Source organism: Pseudopodoces humilis, chromosome 26, assembly GCF_049639895.1.
Source record: "Pseudopodoces humilis isolate 2021_Gansu_Grassland_sample_001 chromosome 26, ASM4963989v1, whole genome shotgun sequence".
NCBI lineage: Eukaryota > Metazoa > Chordata > Aves > Passeriformes > Paridae > Pseudopodoces > Pseudopodoces humilis.
The window spans coordinates 6,113,874-6,125,587 of NC_142225.1; the positions used below are offsets into that span (position 1 = coordinate 6,113,874).

Consider the following 11,714-nt stretch of genomic DNA (forward strand, 5'->3'; position numbering starts at 1 on the left):
TCTGAGCTCTGAGCTCCCCGGGGCTCTGGCAGGACCCCCAGCCCGGCCCTGAGGCTCTCCCCTTGGCAGCAGCGTCTCCCCCAAACCTCTGTCCCCTGCCTGTGCCACTGTGGGGGGACCAGGATGGATGAGAAGCCAAAGCAGCCCTGGAGGCTCTCGGGGCTGTGCAGGGGATGTGCCTCTGGAGCAGTGCTGGCACCCTGGCAGGGAGCTCTGCTGGGATTTACAACCTCCCCTTGAGTGGAACCTCCTCTGGCTGCTCCCCAGACTGCCTGAGCCCAGCTGGGAACATCCCTGGAGAGAGAAGAGACCCAGGCTGTCCCACAGCGGAGACGAGACCGATCCCACTTTATTGGAAACTCTTGGAGAGTCGGACCCTGAAGAACTTGGTTCTGTCAGGACGAGGTTTGTACAACAGCAACAGGGAACACAACAACAAATGGGGGATTGAACTTTGCATCTGGGTGAAAATCCAACAATAAACTTCAGCAGTGTTGTACCTGCAGTGATCCACAGGGACAAGGGGAGGGGACAGGGGCAAACCCACCGAGACCCCCAGGCCACAAACCCCCTGTACCGAGCCTTGTGCCCTGCTGGTTGAACTGGCAGGGGAGGGAGAGGTGCTGGGAGGGCACAGGGATGCAGTTTAAGGGGAAACGCCCCCAAAGTTGGGGGTCTGCCCCCCACTCAGCAATTGTTCAAGTCTTATAAATTCAAACTTATTTCTTTCCATTTAAATAACAAGTGCTTCAGGTACAAGGCTTGGATGCCTGGTTTATAACCCAGTTTCAAGGGCACACAAGCAGGAATAGATTTTTTTAACAAAACTATATATATATATATATGTATTTGCACACTCATACACACACATGCACACCGTGGATTTTGTGCTGTAGCCATTGAGGTGGAGATGGTGGAATGGGCCTGGCACCAGGAGCTGCTCACCTGTGGCACCACTCACCCTAAAGCTGCTAAAGATTATTTTTGCCAATATCGGCAAAACATTGGCCCCTAAAGGTCTCCCCACTTGTGCCAGCTGCTGCTCAGGCAGTCCCTGGAGCCGCAGTTGTCCAGAAAATTCCACGTGCAGGCGAGTGAAGGCCACAGCACGTCCTGCAGGACTCCTCTCCTGTCCCTGCAGAGAGCTCAGGAGTCTCCTGGGAAGGTGAGCGTGGTGCTGGGCAGAGCAGAGGACGGGACAGGCTCAGACCCAAACGGCCGTGTTGATGTCAAACCCCGCCTGGCTGAGGTCCCTGGACTCCTGGACCTTCTTGGAGCCCATTTTGGGGTGCTCACCACGGCTGTCTGCCCTCGGGCACCTCTCCGCTTTGCTGTGATGGCTCTGCAGGTTCCCGTGGAGGGGCAAGTAAAATGTCCCCTTGAGTTTGCTGATCTTTTTGGACCTCTTGGAAATCTCGGGCTGTTTGTCCTCAGGAGGAAGCCAGCAAGGTTTCTCCTTGAGCAGCCTGTCCCGGTCCGGCCGGACGCTCCTCAGGAACTTCTTGAAGATGTTGGCTGTGAGGGAGAACTTCCTGCAGAGCTCCTGGGATCTGCTCACGGACAGGGACTCCTCGCTCTTCTCCCCCTTCTTCTCCAGCTCGGGCAGGTCCAGCCAGTTCCCCACCAAGTCTGCGAAGATGTTGTCCCCCAGCACCAGCGGCTGCCGGTTCCTGCTCTGGGACATCAGGGACGAGGTCCAGTCGTGGCCATCGTCACAGCCCGGGCACTCCTGGCACGGCGGCCACCCCCCAGCTGGGCTGTCGGGTGTCCGGGGCCGGCCGCGCTCCGCTCTGCCGGACACCGAGGAAGGTCCTTTTGGGGGACACAGATCCTCCCCACAGGGGCTCCGGGAGGAGGAGGAGGAGGAGGAGGAGGAGGAGGAGGAGGGGGTTTCTCCAGGGTGGTCGCTCTCTGGGAACGCGGTGGGATGGCACAGCCCGGCTGTCCCGGGACACACCAGGCCCGGGGGGCAGGGTCCCCTCGCCTGGCCCGGCCGCGAGTCCTGCCCGGCTCCGCTCCGGCAGCACCGGCGCTGCTCCGGGGGGCTCCGGCACCCCGAGATGTCCAAGTGCTCCAGGGCTGTCTGCACCTGCAGCAGCTTCAGCTCCTGCAGGGCGCCCATCATGCAGTTCATCTGCTCGTGCAGCCCGTCACCCACCTCCTTCATGGAGAGCTGCGGAGGAAGAGCACAGCGGGTCAGTGTCCCAGCAGTGTCCCCAGCAGTGTCCCTGGTGGGTCAGTGTCCCCAGCAGTGTCCCCAGCAGTGTCCCCAGCAGTGTCCCCAGAGCAGGACAGCAGCATGGGGCAGCAGAGCAGGGCTCAGCAGCTTTCTGGTCCATCCCCTCCCTCCTGGCTGCAGTTGCCACGCACCCCACCTGTGCTACATCCACTTCAGCCAACAGCACCCCAACTTTCCTTAGACTTTTCTAGGAGTGTCCCTCTAGGAATAAGAGGAGCTGACAGAAGTGGATTGTTTGACCTGACAACAAAAATAAAGAGTTTGAGTTTCCATTAATTGCTTGGCAGAAGCCCAAGGTGGAGAATTCTGAATGCTTTTGGCTGCCGCCGGTTTTGGAATATTCTTGCGCTTTTGAGTGTTTTGTGCCCTGTCCCCAGCTGAAATCAGGAGCCAGAACAGAGCCTTGCTTCCTTACCTGAAATGCTCAAGTAGTTTAAAAATAAACCCCAGGAAGAATTAAATTGTTACTCCATAACACACCAGCTCTCAACACCCTCAGCACAGGCACCCCTTGCTAGAGGACAATCAAAGACATTTCAATGCACTGGAAATTTTGCACAGAACAACCAGCAAACTCTAGGATTACTTACATTCAACCAGGAATTCTTTGATTCCCAGGCTAGGACCTTTAGTAGCAGTTCTGCTTCATCCCTGAACCTCACTACAAAGATTGAACTTTCTACACCAGGCTTAAAATAAGCAAGTAATTCTCCAGAGCTTCCCAGCTCCCGCCCTTCTCTCTCGCTCTGCTGCTTCCTCTCTCTCATGCAGGATCTGGATCATATTCCCAAAGCAGCACCAGAAAGCAAACAGGCTCCACTTTCCAACAGCTGCCACTTCTTTTTTAGGAGGGGGAGGAACAGCAGGGCTGGCAGGGCTGGAGGTGAGGCCGTGCCATGCCGGGCTGAGGTGGTTTGCAGAAGAGATTACCCCTGCGAGGGAAGCTTCAGCCCACGCTGCCACCAGCACTAAAAGGCTCAACACCATTTTTTGTACAGCAACAGATCTCAAGATTAGGGTGAAAAAGCCCAGTTTTTTACCTTTTTTCTTATATCCAGCTTTACAGTACCAAGCTTTACTTTCTACATCTCCTTCATTTTAACGAAGCTGGTTCAATTAGTTGCTCTATTTCCATCTCTACGTGCAGCTGAGCAGCGAGAGAGAGCAGCCATCAGAAAATTGTGACAACCCAGCTCTCTAAGTGAAAACTGCTCAACAGTTTCTGACCACAAATCCCCATTTCAAACCCCAGAACCTGAAACTAAACTCACCGGCAGGTTACAGACATTTTTCAGAGCTTTCCTCTCGAGAAACTTGTTTATCACCCAGAATGAGCACACAGCTACAAAGATACAGAAAATCTGTACTCAGCTTACTGATTCGAGTACCCAGAGCCTCCAGCTATGGCATTTCTTAACATCAGCAAATAAACTCCTGCTGCAGACGTGCAAATCATGTCCCAGTTCCAGCCTCACCGAGCTCCTGGTTCCCACTGGGGCCAGATGCTCTGCCAGCCTCAGACAGAACTATCACCTTACCTCTCCAGATCTGCTGTAATGCTGCTCGTCCTAACCTTTCTTGCCTTATTAATGGCAGTCTGTTTTATCTGGGCTTTGGGAAAAGCTGGATTTGGAGCCAGCTTGGCCCCTCATTGGCCACTTCCCACCAAATCCCCTGGCGCAGTAATCGCGCCGTGGGGAGCGCAGGGTCCTGCTGGGGCTGGGCTCCTGCTGCCCCCAACACCTGCCCCGTTCCCCCGGCCCCAGAGAGCTGTCCTGGCATGGGGCAGCCCTGCTGGGCAGAGCAGGGAGCATTAACCCTTCCTTGGCTGCTCCTCACCCAGAGCCAGCGCCCAGCACCCGGCAGGAACAGCCCCGAGCCCAGAGCCAGCACCTCTCCTGAACAAAGGAACCTGGTGCCAGCACCACACTGGGGAGCCTGAACCGCTGGAAGAGGGGATGTTTTCCTGCGTGGAAAGCCTCTCCTGGGAATGCCTGAGGTGGGGATGCCGGGGCTGAGCTGCCCCTGGCAGCACAGGACAGGAGAGGAGGAGGTTTTGGGCTGGGATGCTCTGTCCTGCTCCATGGCTGGCCCTGGTCATGCTCCATCCCTCCAGCAGCGACAGCTTTCAACATCCTGAGACCTCTAACTCTGCTGGCAAACACTGCTTTGTGCTTGAAACAACAATTTCGGGTTGTGCAAGTTAAAAAATGAAGCAAACCAACCCCCTCTCCTTTATCTTTTGCTCTTCACGGTATCTGCTCAGTCTTTTACAGAATGGAGGGTGAGGGAAGCCCAACCCAAAGTGAAGTCACTGCCTGGTGACCAAACAGCCTAAGGGGCTTGGATTCCACCCACCTGCAATTAAGAGTACTCACCTTGGAAAGAAAATTCTGGAGGGAAAATAAACCTTCCCCAGTGTCTAACTGCCAGCCCCTCCTCCCTGCCAAGATCTCAGCTCTCCCAAGTTCAGACTGGCTTCTCTGAGACTCTCCAAAAAGGAACAATGTCCCAGAGAAGAGAGATCACCTCCCTGGCAGAGGGTCAGGACTGAACCATTGGTCTGAGAGAAGAAAAAGGGATTCTGCAAATAATTCAGCAGATAGGGCTGGAAATCAAATGGCTGCACTGCTGGAGGAGATGGGAGCTCCAGGCTGAAGAGACAGCCCTTGTAGCCTCACTTCACTTCATGCAGAAGGAACTCAAATTTGTGATGAACTGTGAGTGCACACAGAGCGTGAATGTGACCCAGAATCCCAGAGAGCTTCAGGTGGTGTGGGGAGAGAGCCCGAGCGTGCTGGGCTCCTGCAGGTGCCTTGTGTGAGCTGGACATGAGGAGATCTCTGCCTGAGCCTCTGCAAACCCCAGCAGTGCTGCCACTCTGCTCTGCACAGAGCCTGCCCTCCCCTCTGTGCCCTCCCTGCTGCTCCCTGCTCAAGGTGCACAAATCCAGCAGCATTCCTCATCTGAGACACTTGGCCCCTCAATAGCACTGCTTGTTTGGCTTCCAAAAAAAGCCCTCTTAGAACCATGACAACATGCAGATATCTAAATCTGTCTCTATAAACCAGTAAAAAATGAGATGCCTCAAATTGGATCTCATTATTCCTGGAACTTTTGCAATCCCTAAAAATTGGCATGAAATATTTTCTGTCTAATTCTGCACAAGCCAACTCATGCCCTTTACAGCAAGACAAGTACTCACAGGGCTGTGTTCTCCTGCAGTGCCTGGGACTGCTGTGTGATGGGAGAGGTTCCTTTCTCCAGCACTGAGGCATTACCTGGCTCAGTCCTCCTGTGCAGGTGAGACCCAGGCAGCTCTGCCTCAGTTCTCCTCCACAGCAAAGCTCAAACTAAGACACCCCAAGCACTGAAAACTGAAGCACAAAATTCAAAGTTCCACTTTCAAACCATCAGCAGGGAATGTTCAACATGGGGGGGAACCAAACAAGAAACTGCCAGAGTTCATATATAGAGTGTTTTTTGCACTGGAAATGCACCACCCTGAGCAGCAAAGGCACCTTTGGAAGCCACCCTTCCCATGATCTCCTCACTCCCCAAACAATAACCCACAGCTGCTTCACACACTTGGGAAATCAATGATCTTCCACCTCTGATCAACACAGCAGAGCCTGTCCCAAGGAACCTCCTCCAGCAGTTCCTGGCATTTCATCAAATTCAGCCTCAAATACCCGAGAGTTACAAACAAGGGAGGTTTTCCTTGTCACTGCCCACTTCCCAGGTAAGTGATAAACTTTTCCCAGCCATTTGGGAACGGATGTTTTTCTGTTAACATCTCCCTTCACTTCTCAGAACCCAGTTCCAGTCGCTCTCCCAAAGCCACAGCTGTCTGCATCCCCAGCCCATGCACACATCACACTGGTGATGCTGATGGGAAGGAACCCCCAGCGTTCAGCTGAGCACAGAGCTGGGGAGAAGAGCCCTGAGTGTGTTTGTCACAATGAGGAGGAAGACAGATGTCCAGCTCTTAGGTAAAAGAAATTCACAGAGAGGAAGTTATTGCTAAGAGAACAGGAAAGAACAAATGGCAAATAGTTCTTAGTAATAGTTCTGATGGGCAACAGAGCCAGCAGCAAACAATTGGTATTTACAGCAGATGACATAATAGAGACTGAAATTATTTTAGAACTGCTGAGCTGATGATATTGTTTCTGTGTTTCCCTTTGGGTCACTAACTGGATTAATCTCCAGCGAGGCTGCAGTTGTGGCTGGGCACAGCCTTGCTGCACAGCTCACACAGAGCTGCTCCCCAGCTCCAGTTCCACCTTTCTTTTCTTTCCCCTGGAGGATGCCAAGGGCCTGCAGTTGTCTTTCAGTCCTTGTGTTTTGTCACAATAATTTCAAGTCCTTCTTTTACTCCTTGTCTCCCCAGGGTATGTCAGGGGTACATGAGGATGCTAACTGTGAGCTCACAGTTTATCTGAAGAGGAAGGATGCTGAAACTGAACCAGGGACTCCCCCTCACAACAATTTAAATAAATCCTGAGCAGATGTTAACCATGAAGGACGTGGTTCACATCACTCCATTCTCCACCTTCCTTCCCACTGCAGGGATATTGTTCTGTGCTTCCCAATCACACTCCCTGTGTTCAAAGGCAAATCAGAAAAATCAATTCTCCTCAACCAGGATAAAAATGGGCCAAAAATAACTCCAGTCTCCAGACTTTTACTCAACCCAAGGATAAGAGAGAGCACAGGACACACTGGCCACTGAAGATGATGGTTAAAAGTGTCATTTTTCAGCCCAGACCTGCTTCCCCGGGAATCTGCTCTTTAACGTTCCTGATTTTGTGAAGCTGGGACTCTGAAAAAATCCATCCTCATCTTTAGGTGACTGCTCTGGAAATAACCCAGAGGACAAGGCCTGTGAGTGCCTCCTCTCCCCAGTTAGATGTGACAGGACATCTGCTGTCAAGTCTCTCCTTTGCACCTTCCCCCCAGGAACACCAAGGAATGAGATCCCGCGACAACCACCCAACCTTCTGGAGCTGCCTCCTGCAGCCAGGGGTACAGCCACCCAAAAAGGGACCTGCCTGAGCAGAGACACACGTGGAGCTGCCTGTTCCCACCTGCTGGGGCTGGAGCAGTGACACCAGACCCTCAGGGCTTCATTTGTGTCTCCCAGACTGCAAAACAGCCGAGCTGCCCCTTCCGAGAGAGCAGGAATGAAAACACAGCAGATCCTCTCGGAGCGTGACGCAGTTACCGGAATAGGACCCAGTGTGAGACAAAGAGTAAAAATAATTGGCTGTATTTCTCACTCGGACCGAATGTTCCATTCCTGCAGGATATTCATAGCAAGAAACATTGTCTACCAGGACATAAATTAATGTAAGAAGGCAGTCAGACTCTATCAAACTCAGTAATTCAGTGCATTTATGACAAATGTGCAGGGAGAACATTAAAAGTTCAAGTCAGAGTGGTGACTTTAATACTTTTCCTCCCAGTAAAAAGAGAAACCCCAGATATATCCTGGATTCATGTGAAAACCAAAGCATGCCAAGTAAAGTTACAAGCACAGCTGACGTGGCTGTGTCCCCTTGCCTGTTACAGCCACACAAACCCAACGTCCCAGATAAATCTACCCTGAGGACTCAGCAGTGCCCAGAGAGAAAACTGATTTATTCTGAGTGCAGACGAGCCCCCAGCCCCCTCCCACGGTCCATGGGTGATGCTGCACATCAGTGCAAAGTGTGCAGGTGTCTGAGTGTAGGGAGGTGCTGCTGTGTGCACAGGGGCACAGAAATGAACTCCTCTGAGTTAAATCTGTTAAATCTGATCCCTCAGCTGAGAGAATGTTCTGTGGCTCGGGGAGCAGGCACAATTCTGCTGTGCCTCAGAACGACGTCTGCAGATTCCGAATGCGGCTGATCCAGCCCAAAGGGCTCTGAGGATGGGGATTAATGGCACAAATGGCACATTCCCGAGCTCTGGGGCACACTGCACGGGAAGGACAGATGACAGGGGTGCAGAAGCACAGCTCATTCCATCACCAGACCCACACAGCAGCGCTGCACATCCCACAAGCCACAGCGTGTCCATAAATCTCCAGGGGCTCCCCAGAGGAGAACAAGGTCCTCAGTATTTCCTGCAGCCGGGGCTGGGGTGCAGAGAGCTGGCACAGCTTGTTGGGAATGGCTCCACAGGCCGGTGTCAGGCTGGGATGGGGATCCCAGCCCCTGGAAGCAGCCTGCAGATGAATGGCTGTGTCAGCTGAGGCCCTCCTGCCTGTGCAGCATTTGCATGTGGAAGCTTCTGAATGAATTCCAATCAAAGGGACACCACACATGCCAGAAACTATCAGCTTACAATGGAAAACATGCAACTGGAACGGGAGAGCTCTCCCTCACTGCCTGAAAGGGGTCAGATTCATCCTCGGGAGCCCTGGCAGAGCTTTCCCAGAGGAAATGGGAAGAGCAGGGTGAGCGTGCCAGAGCTCACTGCTCGGTGACTTGTCTGGCACGGCTCGCTGTGCTCTCAGGCACAGGTGACACTGGGGGCTCACCAGCAGCCCCAGCCAAGCACAGCAGCAATTAAATATGTTTTTAATGAACAAAGCAAGGGAAAGAAAAAACAGAGCTGCAATCCTCCTATCTCACACTGCTGGGGGATTGAGTTGCACTGGAAGATAACCTTTCCTTGGGAACTGGGAGCTGTGCCAACATCCACTGTTTTTTGAGACAATCCCCTCCTCAAAACTGCCCAAAAGTCTGGTTTACCAGACCAGAGGAGACAAAATAAACTGCTAATGGGACAGTCTGTGACCTTGCCATGTGACACTGAGCAGCCCTAGCAAGGCTGGCTCCTGCCGGAGGGAAGCTGTGCACAGCAGGGCTGCTCGTGGCACACAGCACAGCCGGGTGTGCTCCTCACTGCCCGGGGATGCCCCGCTCGGGAGGCTCCCTGGCCCCAGGTGGCCAAAGCCATCCTCACCTTTCCTGCATTCTCCCATGTGCATCCCAAGCTGGGGCGGGACGTGCCCAGCAGCGAGGCTGTGGCAGAGCAGCTCCCACTGCCCGTGGTGCAGATGGGCCCAGCTGGCCCCCGAGCTGCTCGCTGCTCTGTACAGAAACATTCATCTCTTTTAATTCCAGAACGGATTTTTACAAGCTGTCGTTGCTCGGGATCCCAGTGCTGCAGTTCCCACTTTCACTCTGGGCTGCAGGAGGTGACCCCAGGCTCCGCACAGCGCGCCCACAACTGCAGGATCCCCGCAGAACCCGTGGGAAAGGAAGTTTTAAAGTCTGAATAACAAAACCCGGGTGGTGGGAGGGGGAACGAATGGGACTGGTGAAAACCAAACGTGAGGAGACCCAGGCTGCTCTCAGTCAAGTCACAGCTCGTCCAGCTGAAGGTGATGTCTGCCCCTTCCCAGTTTTTTAAGCCAAGCATACACACAGATTCATGCCAGGCTAAGCCATGGTTCATTAATATAATAAAAACTGTTGCATTTTTACAATTGAAAAAATCAATTTCTGCAGGACTGAAGGACTGAAGAAAGCCAGAGTTTTCTCATTTAAAGCATTATTTTTTTTCTGGCTTGCACATTAAGTGTGAGGGATCTGCCTCTCTGTTGAATATATTGACTCTTCAGAAGTTATATTTGGCACTACAAAACAGGCACGTTTTAGACTCAGAGGTGCAATGTTCAGGCTCCTCTACAAAAATATTGCTCAGCTAACAAAACAGATTTGGTTAGAAGACAAAACACTGATTTAGGAACCTTATTCTTAGGATGTTCTTCTGGGAATTATTCCTTCTCCCATCCCAGCTCCCAACTCAGATTTTCAATAGCTCTCAGATTATTCTGTACATGTCCCTGTTTGCATTTCATTTGTCACACTCAGTGTACAGCACACCAGTGACTCCCATTTTCCTTTGTTTTAGTTTGTTTTTCACCTCCTGTGTTTGCTGGGGAAACACTGGGAACGCCAGCAGGTTAAATGTCACTGCTGCCACATTTCTCGGGAGTGAAAGGCCACTGCCCCAGCCCGTGTTTCACCAGAGCCCGGGATGTGGAGGAGCACAGGGCTCTCCTGCCCTGGGCACAGCTGGAACTTCGCCTCGCTGGTGTTCCACACGGAATGCTTCCTGCAATGCAGGCACTGTACACAACTCCAGCGAGCACGGACCCAGCTGAAACCAACCTCCTTTCCAGTCCAAACCGGGAGCTTCTCGCGTTCAGAAACTTCACCCAGCCGCTCGTGCTCTGCCTCGTCTTCCCCTTTTGTTCTCATTATCTATTTATCAACGCAGACTCCGAGCCAGACCCGCTGGAACCCTATTTTGGGAAGTATCAGTTCCTCCTCCCATCCCAGCCCAGCCAGCCCCAGAGCAGCAGCAGCACCTCGGGGCTGGAGGACAAGCCCAGCAAGCCCCGGGAGCGAGGTGACCCCTGGGCAGGAGCGGCAGGAGGGAGAAAACAGCGCTCGTTCCTGACAAAGGCTTTCCTATTAAAGAACTATTTTCACAGGGTACCGGAGGTGCCAGCGCGCTCCTTTTACAGCCCTTGCATCCCCAGAAAGTTGTTCCTGTCCATCTGTGTGGCTGCTCCTCTCATTTCTGACCTGTGCTTGTCCCTAAAGCCCCCGCACGGCCCCGCCGCGGCTTCTCTCCGATAGCCGGACGGACCCCGACCCAAAACCGGGACCTGCCCCCGCTCACGGGGATGGGAGCAGCGGGACCCCCGACCCAAAACCGGGACCTGCCCCCGCTCACGGGGATGGGAGCGGCGGGACCCCCGACCCAAAACCGGGACCAGCCCCCGCTCACGGGGATGGGAGCGGCGGGACCCCCGACCCAAAACCGGGACCTGCCCCCGCTCACGGGGATGGGAGCGGCGGGACCCCCGACCCAAAACCGGGACCAGCCCCCGCTCACGGGGATGGGAGCGGCGGGACCCCCGACCCAAAACCGGGACCTGCCCCCGCTCACGGGGATGGGAGCGGCGGGACCCCGAGCCCTTCCCAGCCCTGTCCAAAGCCGCCCCCCGGTGCCCCGACCCTTACCAGCTCCTGCCGCAGGCGCCGCAGGTGCTGCTCCATGGCCCGGCTCGGCGCGGCCCCGCCGCGGGAGGGGAGGGGAGAGGGGCTGTCCGGGGGGCAGGCCGGTGTCCGGGGGGCTGGCCGGTGTCCGCGGGGCTGGCCGGTGTCCGGGGGGCGGGCCGGTGTCGGCGGGGCTGGCCGGTGTCCGTGGGGCTGGCCGGTGTCCGTGGGGCTGGCCGGTGTCCGTGGGGCAGGGCGCGGGGCGGGCGCGGCGGCGGCGGGGGGGCCGCGTGTGCGGGCGGGGGGGCGGGGGGAGAGGCATCCCCCCGCCCGGCCCCGGCACCCGCAGCCCTGCTGGAGGCGGCGGGTGCTGCTCCGGAGCCAGCCCAGCTCTGCTCCCGAGCCAGCCCAGCTCTGCTCCCGAGCCAGCCCAGCGCTGTTTCCGAGCTAGCCCAGCTCCGCTCCGGATC

At 54.8% G+C, this 11,714-nt stretch overlaps 1 protein-coding gene across 2 annotated transcripts; it reads right to left on the reverse strand.

Moving 5' to 3' along the window:
- Positions 1–331: 331 nt before the first annotated feature.
- On the reverse strand, positions 332–11,376 carry INKA2 (inka box actin regulator 2). 2 transcript variants are annotated; one of them, XM_014258119.2, is made up of 2 exons: positions 11,269–11,376; positions 332–2,173 (listed from the first exon to the last, which is right to left on the reverse strand). In XM_014258119.2, the coding sequence occupies exons 1-2, from the start codon at positions 11,302–11,304 to the stop codon at positions 1,205–1,207; spliced, it is 1,005 nt and encodes a 334-aa protein (XP_014113594.2). In that variant the 5' UTR covers positions 11,305–11,376; the 3' UTR covers positions 332–1,204. The 2 variants fall into 2 exon arrangements, with proteins under 2 accessions (XP_014113594.2, XP_087923274.1); XM_088067148.1 differs by lacking the exon at positions 11,269–11,376 and adding an exon at positions 2,830–2,934.
- Positions 11,377–11,714: the final 338 nt, after the last annotated feature.